This window comes from Sus scrofa, chromosome 15, assembly GCF_054392235.1.
Source record: "Sus scrofa isolate SSC_HxYL_T2T_F1_AM1 chromosome 15, Sscrofa_HxYL_maternal_Yorkshire_Landrace_v2.0, whole genome shotgun sequence".
NCBI lineage: Eukaryota > Metazoa > Chordata > Mammalia > Artiodactyla > Suidae > Sus > Sus scrofa.
The window spans coordinates 120,984,219-121,005,021 of record NC_139397.1 but is presented as its reverse complement, the minus strand read 5'-3'; the positions used below and the strand labels follow the sequence as shown (position 1 = coordinate 121,005,021).

The window sequence follows — 20,803 nt, the reverse complement described above, 5'->3', positions numbered from 1 at the left end:
GTGGTGTCAGGAAAATATAAGTAAATGGAGTCAAAACAAATTCTATTATCACAGGGTAAGAGTAAAGAAAATAACTCCATGGTAAAAAACATATAAACACAAAACTCTAAAGAAAACAGACCTAAAATTCATAAAAGACAAGCAAATTAATTAAAAGCAATCTTTTAAAAACTGAATGCTTTAAAATTGGATTGCAGAGGCTAAAGGCTCATACATTTCTAGATCAGAGTTCTAAAGAGAAAAGGGTATTTAATGAATGATAAACTCCTACCTTTCAGCCCAAGGTCCCCTTTCACAGGTAAGATAGAGCTTTATTGCCTTCCAGCGCCTCAGAGTGGCTAACTGTTGACTGCTAAGTTGTTTAAGCATATTATTATACCTCAAGTTCTCTTGGCGTGCTTTTCGATTAAATGGCTCCACAAAAAACTCCTGAAAGAAACAGCAATACATAACAGCATTGAATCATATATTTACAGGTATATTTAAATCTTAATGCTATAATTTTAATAACCTGATCCAATAAAATCATGCAGTAAAAGAAAGCAGCTGGTAACCAACAGGATTTTCTTACTCCATTTGAATCATTTCTTTAATATGACTCTAGCTATAACTTGCTTGTATTTTTTAAAACTTAAGGAAGTACCTAATTAACATATGAAGAACTTCAAAAAGGTAAGGTGTCTCAACACAGGATTTTATTTTATTTATTGTTTTCTTTTTTTGGCCGCACCAACATATGGAAGTTCCTGGGTCAGGCATCAATTCTGAGCTTTAGCTGCAGCAACACCAGATTCTCAACCCACGGTGTGGGGCCAGGGATCAAATCTGTACCACCACAGAGACAATGCCAGATCCTTAACCTGCTGAGCCACAGTGGGGACTCCTCAACACAGGATTTTAAAACTCATACTTTTTTTTTTTTTTTTTGTCTTTTTGCTATTTCTTGGGCCACTCACGCAGCATATGGAGGTTCCCAGGCTAGGGGTCGAATCGGAGCTGTAGCCACCGGCCTACGCCAGAGCCACAGCAACGCGGGATCCGAGCCATGTCTGCAACCTACACCACAGCTCACGGCAACGCTGGATCGTCAACCCACTGAGCAAGGGCAGGGACTGAACCCGCAACCTCATGGTTCCTAGTCGGATTCGTTAACCACTGCACCACCACGGGAACTCCAAAACTCATACTTATTAATCTCATACCATCAAGTGAAACAATTTTCTTTTGAGATCTTTTAATTTATAAAACATCTGGAATGAGATTTAAGTTTAGGTAAAGTAAAAGGAACAGTAATCACATGCCACACTACTATGGATGGCCTGAAAAGCAATGCCAAAGACAGAAGAAATCTCCAGGGACAAGTCTCTCACGATGAAAAATTCCATCACTTAAATTGCTACTCTCTGAACAGCAACCTAGTTAGCAAATGAATCCACTTACTCATTCCAGTTTTCACGATAAAATATACTCTGATAGTAGGGTCTACCCTCATGTAACTCTAAGCCCTGAAATTAAAGTTTTCACATTTTCAAAAAGACAAGTGATAAGACTGGCTTATCTAACTTTCATTGATAATCATCTATTAGCAAGTATTATGAATTAAACAGTATTTAACTGTTTCAAACAAATCAACACTAAATTACATTAAAATGAATAGTTAAAGACATGGATTTAAAAGACATCTTTTAAAGAGGCAGTACAGAGTGTGTGGTTAAGAATATAAGCTTTGGAGCTAGACCAGGGTATGAATCTTAGCTATTTAATTCTCTGAGGCTCAATGCCATCACCTGTAAAATGAGGCTGACAATAACTATCATCATAAAGATTAAAATTTAATGTGCTTAATATAGTTCCGGAAAAGTAGGAAGCTCTCAATAAATTATAGCTGTTATTATAATTGCTATTATAATTATTACTTGATTTGTAGGATATCAATGATTTGGGGTACACTGTTACCATATTTTTAGAACAGATCATTGCTGAAACAGTTGAAGTTATGAGAGCTCCATGATAATTAAACATCAACTGCACAGTTTTAAAGTTCAAGCACGTAAGGATATTCTTAAAGTTGTAGAGAAAATGATGGCTGGAATACTAATTGGTAGAACTTCTATGAAGGCAGCATAACTGTATTTATCACGAGTGTTACACACCAGTAATTTCACTTATTCTAGGAAAGTTATCCTGAATAAGCTCACTAAAACATGACTGTAGAGATGATCAATACTATCTCTAATAAAGAAACAACTGATTAGTTAGGTCCAAAACTGGTAAATAAATTTAAATCTTCTAATACATAATATAGTGGAATATTACACAATCACATAATGGCATGAGAACATGTTCACAATACTTTTTTTTTTTTTGTCTTTTTAGGGCCACACCCTTAGCACATGGAGGTTTCCAGGCTGGGGGGTCAAGTGGGAGCTAGAGCCGCTGGCCTACACCACAGCTCACAGCAACATCGGATCCTTAACCCACTGACCAAGGCCAGGGATCGAACTTCTGTCCCTATGGGTGCTAGTCAGATTTGTTTCCACTGAGGAGCCATGATGGGAACTCTCACAATACATTTTAAGAAACAATTGGCAAATGAAACTACCATTTCAGTTGAACCAAATATATAGATAAAAATACAGGAAAGATTATGTATCAAAATGTTAGTAAAGGTGGATTACAAATGTTTCTTTTTATACCTAAGTTACGTAATAAAAATATGAATTTTTATTTGGTCTTCTTTGCTTCATCTGTGTTTTGTTAGTTTTAGCACACAGATTTACTTAAAACAAATTATCTTTATGGCTGCACCCGTGACATCATTAGATCCTTCATAACCCACTGTGCCAGGCTAGAGATTGAACTTGCACCTTTAGAGCAACCCAAGCCACTTCAGTCAGGTTCTTAACCTACTAAGCCATAGGGGGAACTCCTTTATTTTTTATATCTTGCTGGATTTGATCTGCACCTATGTTCTTGAGGGATACTGGTTTGTAGATACTATTTTTGCATGGTTTTAATGTGAAGGTAATATTGCCCTCATATAATGGCTTGGGAAGTTATGTCATTTTTTTATTTTCTAAAGAGATTGTAATTGATATAGTTTCTCCAATAAATATTTGGTATAATTTGCCAGTAAAACCACCTGGGCCTATAGTTCTCCCTTTCAGAAGGTATATTTATTTAACTATAAATTCAATTCCTTTAATAGGGGACAATCAAGGTTATCTACTTATTTTTGAATTAGTTTTAGAAATTTGTATTTGTCAAGAAATTGATCTGGAGTTCCCACTGTGGTACAGTGGGTTAAGAATCAAACTTCAGGGGCTCCAGTTGCTGCAAGGGTACAGGTTTGACCCCTGGCCTGGTGCAATGGGTTAAAGGATTCAGTGTTGCTGCAGCTGCAGTGTATACTGTAGCTGTGGCTTAGATTCAGTCTCTGGCCCAGCAACTTCCATATGCTGGAAGTTTTTTTAATGTGGCCATTAAAAAAAAAGAAATTGATCCCTTTCATTTAAATCATCTTATTTAAAGCACAGATTGGTTTATATTGATGGTTTGTGTTGATGTCTGTTAAGTCATTAGTGACACCCCATTTTCATTTCTTTTTTTTTTTTTTTTTTTCGCTTCTTAGGGCTGAACCGTGGCATATGGAGACTCGCAGGCTAGGGGTCAAATCGGAGCTACAGCTGCCAGTCTACAGTACCACAGCAACACCAGATCTGAGCCGTGTCTGTGACCCACACCACAACTCATGGCAACACCGGATCCCATGGAGTGAGGCCAGGGATCAAACCCACAACCTCATGGTTCCTAGTCGGATTCATTTCTGCTGCATCAAAATGGAAACTCCCCCCCCTTTCATTTCTGAGGTTAATCATTTTTTTTTTTTCTCAATTTGGCTAGAAGTTGATCAAATTTTTTGTGGGGGTGGGGGGCCCACACCCACGGTACATGGAAGTTCCCATTCTAGGGTACTGAATTGGAGCTGTAGCTGTCGGCCTACGCCACAGCCATAGTAATGCTGGATCCAAGTTGTGTCTGTGACCTACACCACAGCTGATGGTGACACTAGATCCTTAACCCACCTAGCGAGGCTGGAGATCGAACCCACATTCTCATGGATACTAGTCGGGTTTGTTACTGCTGAGCCACAATGGGCACTCTGGAAGTTGATCAATTTTATTGGTATTTTGAAGAAGTAGATTTGGATTTCATATATTTTCTCTGCTGTTTTTCTGCTTTCAAACTTCATTGCTTTCTGCTCTTTAATAATTTCTTATTTAAAACTAATGTAGATCAGTCTTTTTTCAGTTTCCTGGGTGCAAACATTAATTTGATGGCCTTTTTAATTTTTATTCATTTATGTATTTATATTTTAAATTTTATTGAAGTACAGCTGAATTACAAAGTCGTGTTTCAGGTGTACAGCAAAGTAAATCAGTTATATATATGTCCATCCCTTTTCAGATTCTTTTCCCATATAGGTTATTACAACAGAGTATTGAGTAGATTTCCCTATGCTATACAGTAGGTCCTTGTTATCTATTTTATATAAAATAGCATGTATGTATCAATTCCAACCCCCTAATTTAGGCCCCCCCAGCCCCTCCACATTTCCCCCTGAGAACCGAAAATTTGGTTTCAAAATTTCTGAGTCTGTTTCTGTTTCCTAAGTTCTTTTCTATTGTTTTTTAAATTAGATTTAACATATTAGTGATCTCATATGATACTTGTCTTTCTCTGTCTGACTTACTTGACATAGAATGATCATTTCTCGGTCCATTCATGTTGCTGCAAATGGCATTATTTCATTCTTTTTAATGGCTGAGGAATATTCCATTGAATATATGTACCACATCTTCTTTATCCATTTCTCTGTTGATGGACATTAAGGTTGCTTCCATGTCTTGGATATTGCAAATAGTGCAGCAATGAACACTGGGATGCATGTATCTTTTCAAATTATGGTTTTCTCTGGATAGGTGTCCAGGAATGGGATTGCTGGATCATATCATAGTTCCATTTTTAGTTTTTTGAGGACCCTCCATACTGTTTCCATAGTGGTTTTCACCAATTTACCTTTCCACCAAAAGTATGGAAGGGTTCCCTTTTCTCCACACCCTCCCCAGCATTTATGGTTTGTAGACTTTTTGCTGATGGCCATTCTGACTGGCCTGAGGAGATACCTCGTTGTATTTTTTTTTGATCTGCATTTCTGTAGTTAGCGATGTTGAACATTTTTTGGCCATCTGTCTTCTATGGAGGAATGTCTGTTTAGATCCTCTGACCATTTTTTAATTGGGTTTTTTTTTGGTATAAAGCTGTATGAGATGTTTCTATAATCTAAGGAATCCCCCCCTTCTTTTTTAATATAAGTATTTTGTGGTATAAATCTCTCTAAGCACTGATATATACTTAGCTGCCTTAGAGATTTCTACTATCAGCTTAACAGACTTTTTACATGTATAAAACACTTTGATATTAATTTTTAAATTTAGAATTTTTACTTATCAATGTTTTTCTTCCAATTCTGAAATAATATTCAAACAAACAATAGGAAATAATGAATTCAAAATTCTCATTTGACTATTAAATGCCTGAAATCAACATTAAAAACTAGGTATTAAAAACATTTAATAATTTTTACCTGAAACTTGAGCTTGCTTTCTCCTCCTTCCCGATCTCGTTTATGCATATTCACCATTAAGGCTTCATAACAATCTTTCCAATAAAGTGCCATGCTCTCATGACCATCATAAAATGTATGGGTTTCATACTGCTTCATATATGGTACAATCTTATAAAAAATAACATGGAAAATTTAAGATATGCCTCTCTAAAAATGATAATTTAGTAGAAAAATCTCACTCAACACAGATAAAACTTACATATTTTTCAATGTAAACTTGCCATTCATTTGAACTGCAATATTCTTGAAAATCTTCAAAAAATGAAGAGCTACCATTGGCAAAAGGTAAAGAAGGCAGGTGCAAGTTCATGAAGAGAAGCTCATAAATTTTGGAAACCAGGGTACGGACCAGGGGAATCAGAAATGAGTATATTTCAGTCTGTTCCTTGATTGACTGTCTTAGAACATGTTCCAGCTTCCCTAAAATGTAGCATGCTTCATCCTGATTCTCAATCACTTTTGTCTGAAGAAGGGTGTTTAGCTTAGCTGATGCCATTGCACAAACCTAGAGGAAAATAGTAAAATAAAGCAGATATTTAGCAATAGATAAATTCTTTGGTTCTTCTTGAAGTTATTTTTAAAAATAAATTATAGGAGTTCCCACCACGGCACAGTGGAAACGAATCTGACTAGGAACCATGAGGCTGTGGGTTCAATCCCTGGCCTTGCACAGTGGGTAAAGGATCCAGTGTTGCCATGAGCCATGGTGTAGGTCACAGATGTTGCTTGGATCTGGCATTGCTGTGGCTCTGGTGAAGGCTGGCAGCAACAGCTCCAATTGGATCCCTAGCCTGGGAACCTCCATATGCTGTAGGTGTGGCCCTAAAAAGACAAAAAGACAAAAAAAATTAATAATAATAAATAAAATTATAAAAGTGGAAGTTCCCATTGTGGCTCAGCAGGTTAAAAACTCAACTAGTATCTATGAGAATGTGGGTTCAATCCCTGGCCTAACTTAGTGGGTTAAGAATCTGGCATTACTACAAGGGGGGCAGACACCAAAAGTAAGAGAGGCCACAAACCTATTATCTGGAAATAGGTCACCACACCAAAAACCTATAAAAATGAAAATACACAGAACTATAACTCAGATGAGGGAGAAAGGAAAAACCCCAGAAAATCAGCTAAGTGACGAGGAGATTCTCAGCCTCCAGGAAAAAGACTTTAGATTGTTGATGTGGAAGATGATGCAAGACATTGGAAATAAACTGGAGGCAAAGATGGATAACTTACAGGAAACACTGACCAAAGAGATACAAGATGTAAAACTTAAACAAGAAAAGATGCAAAATACAACCACTGAAATAAAAAATTCACTAGAAGCAGCTAACAGCAGAATACAGGAGGCAGAAGAACGAATAAGCGAGGTGGAGGACAGATTAGTGGAAATTATGGATGCAGAACAGAAAAGAGAAAAAAGATTGAAAACAATTGAAGAGAGTCTCAGAGAACTCTGGTGAAACGCACCAACATCCATAATTAAAGGGGTGCCAGAAGGAGAAGAGAGGGAGAAGGGGATAGGAAAAATATTCCATGAGGTAATAGCCAAAAACTTCCCTAACATAGGAAAGGAACCACTCACTCAAATCCAGGAAGCACAATGAGAACCATATAAATAAACCCAAGGAGGAATACACCAAGACACATATTAATCAAACTGACCAAAATTAAAGACAAAGAGAAAATCTTGAAAGCAGCTAGGGAAAAGAAACAAGTAACATACAAGGGAACCGCAATAAGGTTATCGGCAGATTTTTCAGCAGAAACTCTGCAGGCCAGAAGGGAGTGGCATGATATACTTAACGTGATGAAAGGAAAAAAGCTCCAACCAAGATTATTTTACCCAGCAAAGCTCCCATTCAGACTTGAAGGAGAAATCAAAACCTTCACAGATAAGCAAAAGTTGAGAGAATTCAGCAACACTAAACCAGCCTTATGACAAATCCTAAAGGAACTTCTCTAAGCAGAAAAGAAAAGACAGCAACAGGAAACAAAAATTTCAAAAACGACAAGGCTCACCAGTAAAGGTATATATACAGTAAAGATACGAAATCATCCATGCACAATTATACCACCAAAATCAGAAATCATGAGAAGAGGTGGGTACAAATGCTGGACACTGGAATGAACTTTGCAATTAAGAGACCAACAACTTAAAACAATCTCATATAGACTCTTAAATCAAAACTTCAGAATAACTGCAAACCAAAAATCTACAGTTGATACACAAACAAGGAATCTCTGGAGAAGAAATATATCTCATAGTAAATAAGTGCATAATCCACCATGAAGGGGGTCATTTGACATCATTCTTGGAATGCTGAAGTCTTCTTAGATCTGATTCTGATTTCCTCTCCATCAAAGAATTTATGATAAATTATAATTAAATAATGCAACTGTACAATTAAATAATATAGTTCTACAATTGTATTATTAATAACCATTTCTCTTCATGGTACAATGTAAGGTCTACAATGTCTTGTTTATCACATCACCTAGAATGGTGTAATGCCTGTATTGACGAATCAATAAGATGTAACAAATTGTGAGGACACAGTTATATAGTTACACTGTTTTTTTAACCAATTTATGAATTTTATATTTACTTATTTTCAGGTGTATTATTTTTGTTATTCTTACCAGTGAAGTTATTCTTTTTATTATGCTATATAAAATATTTAATGGGTGAGTTCCCGTCGTGGCGCAGTGGTTAACGAATCCGACTAGGAACCATGAGGTTGCGGGTTCGGTCCCTGCCCTTGCTCAGTGGGTTAATGATCCGGCGTTGCCGTGAGCTGTGGTGTAGGTCGCAGACGCGGCTCGGATCCTGCGTTGCTGTGGCTCTGGCGTAGGCCAGTGGCTACAGCTTCGATTCAACCCCTAGCCTGGGAACCTCCATATGCCGCGGGAGCGGCCCAAGAAATAGCAACAATAACAACAACAACAAAAAGACAAAATAAAAAAAAAAAAATAAAAAAAAATATTTAATGGTATATAAGGCTTTCTTCTTTATAAATTTTAGTTGCATAATATACACAATTTTAATATAATGCTAATTTTTAAAGAAACATTGAAATGTAATAGATAATACTAAATAGTAAATATGAAAGCCATACAACATGAGATAAAGTATAGAATAAATTTCCTATTTGTCTCAGCATATTTTCCATTCCACTTCTCCAGAGGGAGTCACTTAATCTGTTTCTTAAGATCCATGATATAATAATCTGTGTGAATGTAACTGTGTTTAAATATATGTATTTTATTTTGTAAAAAAAAAATTAAAAAAAAAAAAGAATCTGGCATTGCTGTGAGCTGTGGTGTAGGTCACAGATGTGGCTTGGATCCCGTGTTACTGTGGCTGTGGCATAGGCCAGCAGCTGCAGCTCCAATTCAACCCCTAGCCTGGAAACTTCCATATGCTACAGGTGCGGCCCTAAATAAATAAATGGTAACTCATGTTTAATTTGGAATATACAGAAAAGTTAAAAGGTTTATAACTAATCACCTTAACATCCACACTCTATTCCTTCTTATAGTTTGCAAGAATAGCAGATGACCTCATCGCTAGTTCTAATAGTAGGTCCTAAATGATATGTCAAACAAAATAGCCAACTCCTTGCCACAGTGACTGGTTCAAGTAGCTCATCTTTCAGTCAACTCATGTCACTGCTTTTGTCACATGGATTCATTCAGGGATAGCCTAGTGTAAGGTCAGAACTTTTATACAGTAACTGTTAAGAACTGTGAAAGGGCTCAGATTTTACTTCACCTCCAAGCTAACACGTTAGCCTACCAGTTTCATAGATGCCAGCAGAAGAGTGAGACTCCTGCATCAGAGACACAGATCTATGGCACTAGCAATAGCCATATCAGCATTTGTCCTGTTTCCCAAACTGTAATTCCATGGTAAGAGATGAACAGTACCAGGTGATGCCTGCACACATAGTGGGCACATTATAGGAGAGGAACCCCAAGCACAGGGAACCCACATCTTTTATACTGGGTAGTAAGTGTGCCTGAACTGTGCCTAGGAAGAAGATACTATTTTTATTATACTGGACAATAAACAAACCTGCCTTTTCCCCTAAAAGGAGACATGATCTCTATCTTCCAAAACTGTTCACTATATATGCATCTTCAAAAAGGTAATTCATTACAAAAGCATCCAATGTCTTTATTCACAAGAGAGGAAGAAACACAAGAGATCCTTGAAGAACCATTTACGAAAATGAGTACAGGAAGAAGCACTCTTTTTATCTGGATATGAACAAGGAAGCCGGTAGACTCAATTGCTAATGGCAGTCATTTTGTGACAATAAGGGCTGCCAGCTTAAGACAGGCTGACACATAATGGAGAGTAATCATGTGAGAATAGCAAATAAATGGAACTGGAGCCTTGACTGAATCATGCCTTAAGCTCATCTTAAATATGGAATTTTTAACTATATGAATCTTAACTAAGTCAGTTTGCACTGCTATATCTGTTACTTGAAATCAAAAGCATTCTTACACATAAAAGACAGTACAGAGAGGATACAGTCCCTGATGAGAAATCTAACTACCCTTAAAGTTCCCAAGGAAAGTACATTTTCAGGGCACAAACCCAGACAAGAGAATACTCTATATTACTCTTAAGCTTTGGCCTTAAACTCCAATATAGACAGTAAAATTAGGTCATGAAGGGGCCTCTTCTTGTCTGGACTAGAGAAAGATGGAAGCCACAATCAGACAAATACTATAAAGTGCTTCCTTTTCCCTTAACCCTATACCTCAATTTTGGATATTACTTTCAAAATAAAGCCAGAGGGAAAAAAAAGTATTAGAATCTGACATTACTTCAAGACAGTATGTGTGCCAAAAACTGATCTGAGTAGCACGCACAGGTCTTTGTAGGCCAAGGCAACAATAAGGGACCTAAGGCAGTATTTCCACGCAAGACTTCAAGAAGCAAACAGCATTAGAGGAAACAATCTCCATCTCTAAGATGGCTCAAAACTTTAACTTTTCTGCTTTTAACTAAGGTTATACTAGTCAAGCTTTTCAACCACCTCAGATTTTCTCCAAACCCCTTCACTTTAGTCTTTGAATATAACTAAAGCTGTTTAAATCCAATAGAAGCTTCATGCCCGCCCAGGGACACCAAACTCAATCAATCAATCCAACAGAGGCTAACAAATGTGAGACAAAAGGTCATGAAATCTCACTATCTAGGGAATACCAACACTAATAGCTTTTTTGCTATGTGTTTTAAAAAATACTGCTTATATGAAAAGTTAAATATCAGTGCTTTGTTTTTAACTTAGCATCACAGAAGTAAATAAACCTTAGGTTTGCATGTATATTTAAAATTTTAAAAGTATAAGGATACTTTTTTTTTCTTTTTTGGTGGCCCCATGGCATATGGAGTTCCAGGCCAGGGATCAGATCCCAGCCATATTTGAGATCTACACATGCTGCAGCTGTAGCAACATTGGATCCTTTAACCCACTGTGCCAGGCCAGGGATCAAACCTACATCCTGGTGCTGCAGAGACGTCGCTGACCCCATTGCGCCACAGCAGGAATTCCAGTGTAAAGATACTTTTAATGAATACAAAAGTATTTACTTACCATTGCCTTGACTTTAGATGGATACACACACACACACACACACGCACACGCACACGCACACACACACACACACACACACACACCGCACAGAGACATGATTCCCTAGGCCCTCACATTTTAAAGAGTATCACATTAGGGTCACCTGAGAAATAGTAGCAAATACTGATATCCTACTTTCCTCATTCTGATTTAATTACTATGATTGATGCCCCACAAAAAGGTAGTTTTAAAAAGACGATTCTAGAGTTCCCATTGTGGCTCAGTGGTCAACAAACCTGACTAGAATCCATGAGGACGCAGGTTCAATCTCTGGCCTTGCTCAATGGGTTAAGATCTGGAGTGGCCATGAGCTGTGGTGTAAGTCACAGACATGCTCGGATCCTGCATTGCTGTGGCTCCGATTTGACCCATAGCCTGGGAACCTTCATAAGCTGCAGGTATGGCCCTAAAAAGACAAAAGGCAAAAAATAAAAATAAAAAATAAAAAGGTGATCCTTTAGGTAATTTCACATGCAATTAGTGATTTGAATCACTGGCTAATCTAAGACAATTAGGGGAGTAGAAAGTCTGACAAAACAGTGACTAAATAAATCAATAACCACTCTACCCTGCTTTAAAGACAAGCTCAGAAATCATGGCATTTATGGGAAATCACCCAGTATTTAAATGCTGGCAATTAAGTAACATGTATATGCCAAACAAATTTGCTAGCCAGCTTCATTCTGCAGGCAACTCTATTTAAATCCCCTATAAGGAAAGGGGTTCCTTTCCCAGCCTTTAACATGTACAACCTCAGGGAAATATGCTTTTATTCCTGAGAGAATGGAATTAAACAACTAGCTAGTGAGAAATGTTTTAGGTTACTAACTACTGGTGTAGAGGTTTGGTCTTATCCGTAGATGCTGTAGTCTTTATTTAATAAGTATTCATAGGAGTTCCCGTTGTGGTGCAGTGGTTAACGAATCCGACTAGGAACCATGAGGTTGCGGGTTCGGTCCCTGCCCTTGCTCAGTGGGTTAACGATCCGGTGTTGCCGTGAGCTGTGGTGTGGGTTGCAGACGCGGCTCGGATCCCGCGTTGCTGTGGCTCTGGCATAGGCCGGTGGCTACAGCTCCGATTCGACCCCTAGCCTGGGAACCTCCATATGCCGCGGGAGCGGCCCAAGAAATAGCAAAAAAGACAAAAAAAAAAAAAAAAAAAAAAAAAAAAAAGTATTCATAGAGTCCTACCTTGAGATAGGTGCTGGATACTTAATAATGAACAAATTAATCAAAAAGACATTTTATTCAGGGAAATCTCACCAAAAAAGAAAAACACTGAGGGTGACTATGCATGGAACAAAATAGAGTCCTAATAACTAAAACAAATAACTACCTGGCATGCTAGCTGCAAAGGCTTTGAAAGCCACTGGGCTAGTATTAATAAAAAAGCCAAAAGTTATCTGTGTTCTAGTTCTAGATGGAAAATAAAAGAATACTATAATGAATATCTATGTGTGAAAGATTGGTATTTTAGATTACTACCTCAGAATATAGTTTTAGAGTACAATTATTAGACAAAGAATACAATAATTTTTAAAGGTTTTATTTCATATATTTTCTTTTTTTGTAACTTAAAAAAATATATATTTATTTTATTGTTTTGGTCTTCAGGGTCGCACCTGTGGCACATGGAGGTTCCCAGGCCAGCGGTCCATTCAGAGCTACAGCTGTCAGTCTATGCCACAGCCACAGCAACTCCACATCTGATCCTTGTCTGCGACCTATACCATAGCTCATGGCAATGCCGGATCCTCAACCCACTGGATTGAGGCCAGGGATTGAACATGCAACCTCATGGTTCCTAGTAGGATCTGTTTCCTCTATGCCATGATGGGAATTCCTTTATTTCATATATTTTCTTTTTTTTTTTTTTGGCTTTTTAGGGCTGCACCCGTGGCATATGGAGGTTCCCAGGCTAGAGATCTAATCAGAACTGTAGCTGCCAGTCTACACCACAGCCACAGCAATGCCAGATCCAAGCCGCATTTGCAACCTACACCACAGCTCATGGCAATGGCAGAACCTTAACCCACTGAGCGAGGCCAGGGATCGAACCCGCAACCTCATGGTTCCTAGTCGGATTTGTCTCCACCGCACCACAATGGGAACTCCTATTTCATGTATTTTCAAACTGTATCTAAAACCCACTCAATTCAAACTTTCCCCATTCATATATCAGAACGTCTTTTCTGCATTTTCTATGTTTCCCACAATAAACATGTTACTTTTACAATTACAGGAAAAGAACACTATCTTTACTTCTAAAAAACCAAACAAAACGCTATCTTTAAAAAGTCAGCAACATGGGGAAATGAGTTTGATATGATTGTAAGGAAAATAAAAATGAACACAAAATTATCAAAATAGGAATTCCCATTGTGGTTCAGTGGGTTGAGAACCCAACTAGTATCCATGAGGATGTGGGTTCAGTTGCTGGCCTCACTCAGTGGGTTAAGAATCCGGCAGTGCCACAAGCTGAGGTGTAGGTTGCGAACGTAGCTCAGATCTGGTATTGCTGTGGCTGTGGTGTAGGCTGGCAGCTGTAGTTCTGATTCAATCTCTAGCCTGGGAACTTCAATATCCTACAGGTACAGTCCAAAAAAGTAAAAGAAAAATTCAAAATATGTGATGGCTTTAATCATCTGAAAAAAATATGTATATATAAATATTGAGGTGTTCCCACAGTGGTAGAGCGGAAATGAATCCAACTAGAACCATGAGGTTGCAAGTTTGATCCCTGGCCTCACTTAGTGGGTTATAGATCTGGCATTGCCGTGAGGTGTGGTGTAGGTCGCAGACACAGTTCAGATCTGGCATTGCTGTAGCTGTGGTGTGGGCTGGCAGCTGTAGTTCCAGTTGGACCCCTGGCCCGGGAACTTCCATGTGCTTCAGGTTCGGCCCTAAAAAGCACACACACACAAACTGAAATATTTACAGTTGTTTTTTCTTAGGCTATGAGATGGTAGATGTTTTATTTTTTTCTCTTGATGTTTTTTGTGTAGTTTCCACATGAGCATGTTTTCTTCTTTTTTGCTATTAAAAAGTATGGCCTTTTTAAAACAGGACATCTTTTTTTTTTTTTTTTTTTTTTTTTTTTTTTTTTTGTCTTTTTGCTATTTCTTTGGGCCGCTTCTGCGGCATATGGAGGTTCCCAGGCTAGGGGTCTAATCGGAGCTGTAGCCGCCGGCCTACGCCAGAGCCACAGCAACGCAGGATCCGAGCCGCGTCTGCAACCTACACCACAGCTTACGGCAACGCTGGATTGTTAACCCACTAAAGCAAGGGCAGGGACCGAACCCGCAATCTCATGGTTCCTAGTCGGATTCGTTAACCACTGCGCCACGACGGGAACTCCTAAAACAGGACATCTTTATAATATTTTAACATCCTCACATTCTTATCAATAATACATCAAGTTTATGTATATTAGAAATTATCCCCACTCCAACCCCCATGCCCTAGGTATTTAAAAATATCAGTATCAAAAGAAAATAAAGGGGTCAGGTAAATAGCCATGGGATAGTGTTATGGCTAATCCAACCAAGGTAATCATAAGCATCCATTGTAAACAGAAAGATGACAGACTAAAATCTGCATTGAACTTTTCCAAAGTTAAAAATTTTTTAATTAAAAATAGAAATAATTTTTATTTATTTATTCATTTGCCTTTTGTCTTTTTAGGGCCATAACAGTGGCATATAGAAGTTCCCAGGCTAGGGGTCAAATCAGACCGACAGCTGCGGGCTTATACCACAGCTGCAGCAATACCAGATCCAAGCCGTGTCTGCAACCTACACCACAGCTTGTGGCAATGCCAGATCCTTAACCCACTGAGTGAGGCCAGGGATTGACCTGCGTCCTCATGGATCCTAGTCAGATTCATTTCCACTGCACCACAATGGGAACTCCAGAGTAATTTTTTAAAAATTTAAACTGTAATAGGTGTTTGGTTATAGTATTCTTTTTAATTAAAAAGAAAAGTTTTACAACATAATAAACAAATAAATTAGAAATAAATACTCCACAAGCCTATATTTTATTTATCCTTATTACAGAAACTTAGCACAATGTTAACAGTTGGTAGGTGTTCATAAGTATTTAATGAATCAAAAAGTGATATAAAATGCAAAACTGAATTAGTGGGTTAGTAAAGTACAGAAAAAGACTTTGATACGAACAATTTAAAAAATAAATTTCCTGGAGTTCCCATCATGGTGCGCATTCCACTAGGAACCATGAGGTTGCAGGTTTGATCCTTGGCCTCGCCTCGCTCAGTGGGTTACGGATCCAGTGTTGCTGTGAGCTATGCTATAGGTCGCAGACACAGCTTGAATCTGGCATTGCTGTGGCTGTGGCGTAGGCAGGCAGCTATAGCTCCCATTAGACCCCTAGCCTGGGAACCTCCATATGTCGTGGATACAGGCCTAAAAAGCAAAAAAAAAAAAAAAAAAAAAAAAAAAAAAAAATCCTACAAATATAAGCCCTATACTGCACACATATAAATACTCTATGCAGGCTATATGGCTCCTCAGTACACTAAATGTAAATGATGTGATATATAAGCTATATATAAATCCTCTAAAAGGAAACCTTAAATTATACTGGGTCATAAACATCAGGAAAAATAATCAATTATCTGCCTCTCATGTTTCCTTCTAAACTCACAAAATTGAAATGTGTTAAATCATGGTATTTCTGAAACTAATTTTCAAAACTGAAATCTGAAAACATACTGCCATTCAGTTATTATACAAATTCCTACGTCACATGCAAGTAAATAATGTAAAAGAAGTGACAAACCTGCAAATTACCCCTTCCAATGAATCCTAGAAGCAACTGGATCTGAATCTGAGAGAGTTTCACCCAAACTGGACTTTCAGAATACCAAACTGACAGACTGTCAAAGAGCAGCATCATATCCTCTAAAAGCTAACATAAAAGAAAAATTGAGAAAATAAAAACATTCTATTTTTACTCTACTAATGAGTTTTCCCCAACAGCATCACAAATCATAATATTTCAAAACAAATTCCATGTCCAGTTGGTAAAAAATAAAAGAACTGTCCTACTAACAGCTAACAAAATTTGCGACTATCACATCTTATCCATGTTTATTGCATCTGATTAAATATTAATGCTCTGAAAAGAGAGAATACAAAATATCTGTTTGAATAAAGTCTTTCACTCCCCCCCAAAAATTTCAAAGAGATATTACTGCACCTTCTCAGTCCACATGTTTGAATTAACTAGTCCCTCTGACTGCAGAAAGTCCTGTATAATCAGCATGAGTCGCAAAGCATTTTCAGCAGTTACTGGATTAATTTTTGCTTCTCTGTTTTCTGTGACTGCCCATTCTAACATCTTCTGTAGCAAACTAAATATAAAACAAAGTCCTCTTAAAACCATTTTAAATTTATAAAAATAGCAAGTCATTAAAAAAAACCCAAAAAACGGCAACAAACCTAGTTATTTATTAACAGTAGTGTATTTTCAAAGATAATATCATAGGCAGGTATCATAAGATACTGTGAATGGAATTTAGTAACAATGAAGCAACTTTTTCATCTCTGGAGTATTTTTCTCCTTTTTTTTTTTTTTTTTGGAGGGGGGCTGGGCATGGCATGCAAGGCTTGTTGTGGGATATCAGTTTCCAGACCACAGACTGAACTCAGGCTGCAGCAGTAAAAGTGCTGAATCCTCACCACTGGAGTATCCATCTTTAATATACCTAATACTAACAGGTAAAGTAAAAGTTAACCTGTTTAACTTGATGTTAAAAAGGCTATAAAAATAATTCACATGTTAGTCTCCATGAGATACTTAAAAGTTTCTTTAAACTGAAATTGGGAATGTTGGGGAAGAAAGCCTTATGCCTTACAGACAGTCCAGCCTGTAGAAAAACAAAAAATTAATTCTCTTCTAGTATGCTATTGTTACAGTGTTCTAACATGTGCAGGGAACTCAAAGCTTTAGAGAAGTCATTTTCATGAAAACACCACTTCCTTCTTTTGCATGGAAACACCCAAATTTGGACCCGACTGTAGAATACAATACACCAAACGCTTAAATAAAGCAGAAAACAACTTAAACAAGGAGTATATAATCATTTAAATTCAAAGTAGTGTAAGGTTTAAATCTCATCGCACTGGGGTTAGTTCTGGATTTCTCCCCGGATGCCACTAGCATGGCAACAGACAGGAAAATGAGCCAAGCACAGAGTTTCTCCTTCTCTCTCTATACACACACTGAATAGTGAATAAATGTTTGACAACTAATAGTATTTTAGATTCCTGCTCACTCCAAAAGAACAGGGGACATCACCAACCGCATACTTACATTAGTTTTATTTCATCTGGAGGATGAAGTAGCTCACTGGATATTCCAGGTTTAGTCAGTGCCGAAAACACCTGTCCCCGTTCAATCCAAGTATCATCATCAGACTTTTCTAGTCCCTTGCACATTACATAATTCAAAATAGTTGTCAGTAATTGAAGAAGCTCCTCTTCACATCTCTATAAAAAAGGTTTTTTAAAAAAGATAAACTAATATGAAATTATTGGAGGGAGGGGTGTTAAAAGCACATAATGAGAACATCAGGTACACAGATTGTAATAATTTAACATAAAGTGTCTGGGTGAACCTGGAAGTTACTAGAAAGACCCCAGACATGCCAGATGAATAAGACGCTGGTTTTGCTCTCAAGATAGGCACAATTTTGTTACTTCTAGATTTCCAGTATCTTAGATCATGAGATTTAGAATATGAATAAAATATGAAATTGCTAACAATTACACATTTCTAAGGTTAGACATCTAAAAATAAAAGTCACATTTGGAGAAGTAAGAAATTTTACCTCTTGGCTTTCAAGTAAAGTGAAGTCATCACTAAAGCCCATATCATTTGTGACGCTGCTTTCTTTGTTGGACTGCACAGAAAATGATTTGGCGGACTCTATTGGGGATGGCGTGCTAGGCAGGCTGTCTGGCATTTGACTTCCACTATCACTCAGTTCATAGGAATCAATGCCACTGAGATCTAAACTCAAATGTGAAGGGTTACTGTGCCAGAACTCTTCTTGATTCTCTGATTTGAAGGACAATTCTCCCACAGAGCTATCTTCTTGAAATAATGGTGTGTTAGAGTCTAGAGAATGTCTATCCTCCAAACTCCACTGATCTGAGGACACATGAGCTGAGGCAAAAGAGCTGATTTTTTCCTCATCTGTCTTTTCATCAAAGCTCCTCTTGATATCTTCAGTTGCTATATTTTTATCACTGTCTTTCATTAAAATAGTCCTAATGTGCTTATGAGGAGTATTTCCATTTTCGAAATTTGCTTTTAAAAAAAGCCTAACTAAAGTGTCTTGCCAGCCCACTTGTTGAGATATTTGATGTGCTGCATCTGGCTGAGACTGTAAGGTCTGTAAAATCTGCAAAGAGATTAAGAATACAAGATATGTCAAAAAGTATATAGTACTTTATATCAAAAACAGTTTCTTTTTGGAGTTCCTTGTGGCACAGTGGGTGAAGGGTCTGGCATCATCACTGTTGTGATTCGGGTCGCTGCTGTGACACAGGTTCCATCTCTGGCCCAGGAACTTCTGCATGCCACTGGCGCAGCCAAACCAAAAGGTTTCTTTTCAGTTACTTTAACGACAAAGTAATGTAATAAGACACTTTGGAAGGATACACTTTCAAAACATTAGGTCCTTAACTGGACTGGAAACTACTTGGAGGGCAGACATTGTGTTTTTAACTAATCTTCATATTATTCATTGTAGATATACAGTAGGGATCTACTTGAATATTTGATGAAAGATAAAAAAGGAAAAACAATAAAATGAGCTTCCACATGTCAACACACTCATGTTATTAATTTGTTCAGAGAAGATATATAAATAGAATTGAGGTACATGGAAAATGTAGTAAAGTTACATCCTCTTAACTAAATACTTTCCATGAGTCTACTACGTTTGTTTAGCAAATACCGAATGTCTATTAGGTGCCAGGCACAGTTCTGGCACTACATTTAGGGCAACACAACACTCTGATAGAATCTAGGTACTCTAAGAATAATTTTTTTCCTATCTCATTTTCCCTCCAGGCAAAGTTAACAGTTGCTTTAGCAAGAAACATTTTTTTTCATTAACTCTATATCATACAAACAAAAACTGAGCTTTACTTCCAGAAAACTATTTCCATTATGATGGATTATATTATACATTCATTTAATACCGTTTCAGTAGCTCCATACTACAAAAACCAATGCAATGCAGACTTTCTCTATTTTACCTTCTCCAGAGGATAACCTTTCAGTCAGTCTTCATTATGGCTATATGGAATTGAAGAAAGTATTTAGGGATCTGATCCCCCCTCCCTTTATTTTTATGGTCACACCCACAGCACCTGCAAGTTTCTGCACCAGGGACTGAATCTGAGCTGCAGCTGCATCAACACCAGATCCTTTAACCTACTGTGCTAGCCAAGGATCAAACCTGCACCTCTGCAGGGAGCCAAGCTGCTGTAGTTGGATTCCTAACCCGCTCCACCACAGCAGTAACTCCTGAAGGTGTGTTTTTTCTTTTTTCTTTCTTTCTTTTTTTGCTGTGTCCATGGCATGCACAAGTCCCTGGACTCAGGGTCAGAACTGGAGCCACAGAAGTGACAACATGGGATCCATAAAACTAGGACACCAGGAAACTTTCTGAAGGTGCTTAACAAAGAAATGTTCTCCTATTTTATATACATATGTTTTTTTTTTTCTTTTCTTTTTCTTTTTTCTTTTCTTTTTTTTTTTTTTTTTTTTTTTACTCTTTTTTAGGGCAGCACCTGCGGCATGTGGAAGTTACCAGGCTAAGGGTCGAATCAGAGCTGCAGCTGCAGGCCTATGCAACAGCCACAGCCACACAGATCCAAGCTGCATCTGTGACCTACACAGCAGCTCATGGCAATGCCAGATCCTTAAGCCACTGAGCGAGGCCAGGGACTAGCCCACATCCTCATGGATACTAGTCAGGTTAGTAAGCGGCTGAGCCACAATGGGAACTCCTGTCTGGTAATATTTTTCTGACTCTGAAAAGGACATAATTCCAGGAGCCCATGTATGGCTAAGAACAAATTTATATCCTGATTTCTTATGATGAATGAAGCTAATTCACCTCAAAAAGGGAAACTATAAAATTATATCATGTAAGAGATATAAAATATATATCTGGTGCAAAATACTCGATCTAAAAGCTATTCAGTTAACGATGCTGCTGTGTTACACGTCTATCTTTAAAGTTTACTAACCTTTCTGCAGATGACCACTCTGACATTTACACATGCTCTGTGAGATATATATACCACAGATAACAGATCTTTGAAATTAATAGCAGGATCTATGACAGGAAAAAAGACAGTTAAAATTAAATACTAAACATAACCAGAGAAGAACTGTGGTAATAGTTATATACTACAATA

At 37.7% G+C, this 20,803-nt stretch overlaps 1 protein-coding gene across 13 annotated transcripts in view; it reads right to left on the bottom strand.

Moving 5' to 3' along the window:
- NBEAL1 (neurobeachin like 1) overlaps window positions 1-20,803 on the bottom strand; it is a 170,664-nt gene that overhangs the window by 57,731 nt on the left and 92,130 nt on the right. For all 13 annotated transcript variants that reach the window (XR_014828954.1, XM_021075105.2, XM_084998428.1 and 10 more), the window contains 8 exons: window positions 20,633-20,721; window positions 18,196-18,771; window positions 17,679-17,854; window positions 16,563-16,716; window positions 16,143-16,271; window positions 5,889-6,194; window positions 5,648-5,797; window positions 272-429 (listed from right to left, as the gene is read on the bottom strand). Coding sequence is in view for 12 of the 13 variants with exons in the window: in XM_021075105.2 (XP_020930764.2) it covers window positions 272-429; window positions 5,648-5,797; window positions 5,889-6,194; window positions 16,143-16,271; window positions 16,563-16,716; window positions 17,679-17,854; window positions 18,196-18,771; window positions 20,633-20,721 (1,738 nt within the window). In the remaining variant the exon portion in view is untranslated. The remainder of the gene's footprint in view (window positions 1-271; window positions 430-5,647; window positions 5,798-5,888; window positions 6,195-16,142; window positions 16,272-16,562; window positions 16,717-17,678; window positions 17,855-18,195; window positions 18,772-20,632; window positions 20,722-20,803) is intronic.